This window comes from Merops nubicus, unplaced genomic scaffold, assembly GCF_000691845.1.
Source record: "Merops nubicus isolate BGI_N331 unplaced genomic scaffold, ASM69184v1 scaffold31896, whole genome shotgun sequence".
In the NCBI taxonomy this organism is placed as follows: Eukaryota; Metazoa; Chordata; class Aves; order Coraciiformes; family Meropidae; genus Merops; species Merops nubicus.
Window position 1 is genome coordinate 8,334 of NW_008614895.1, and position 392 is coordinate 8,725.

The 392-nt window shown below is 64.5% G+C and overlaps 1 protein-coding gene across 1 annotated transcript in view; it reads right to left on the bottom strand.

The window, feature by feature from the left end:
* LOC103774947 (neurogenic locus notch homolog protein 1-like) overlaps window positions 1-314 on the bottom strand; it is a gene marked incomplete at both ends in the record, with an annotated part of 8,642 nt that extends 8,328 nt beyond the window's left edge. The window contains 1 exon segment of the mRNA XM_008942384.1: window positions 42-314. Coding sequence (XP_008940632.1) covers window positions 42-314 — 273 coding nt within the window.
* Window positions 315-392: the final 78 nt, after the last annotated feature.

Genomic DNA, 392 nt, shown 5'->3' on the forward strand with positions numbered 1-392 from the left:
GCAAAGGCATCAGGGGGGGCAGGGACCGTGCCGGGCCGTACCTCTCCGTGCAGTCAGGTGTGTTGTTCTCGCAGTGGATGCCACTGAAGCCGGAGGGGCAAGTGCAGGTGTAGCTGTTGACGCAGTCGGTGCAGTTGGCACCGTTCTTGCAGGGGTTGCTGGCACACTCGTTGATGTCCTCCTCACACTTGGAGCCACGGAAACCAGCCAGGCACTCGCAGAAGAACGTGCCGACCCCGTCGGAGCAGGAGCCACCATTGTGGCACGGATCTGGAGAGGAGGGATGTGCGTGTGAAGATGGAACGGGTCCGGCCCTGGTGCAGCAGCCCTGCCCGCCAGCTGCCCCATGGTCCCGTCCCTTGGCCACACGGAGGGATGGGACAGAGCCCACG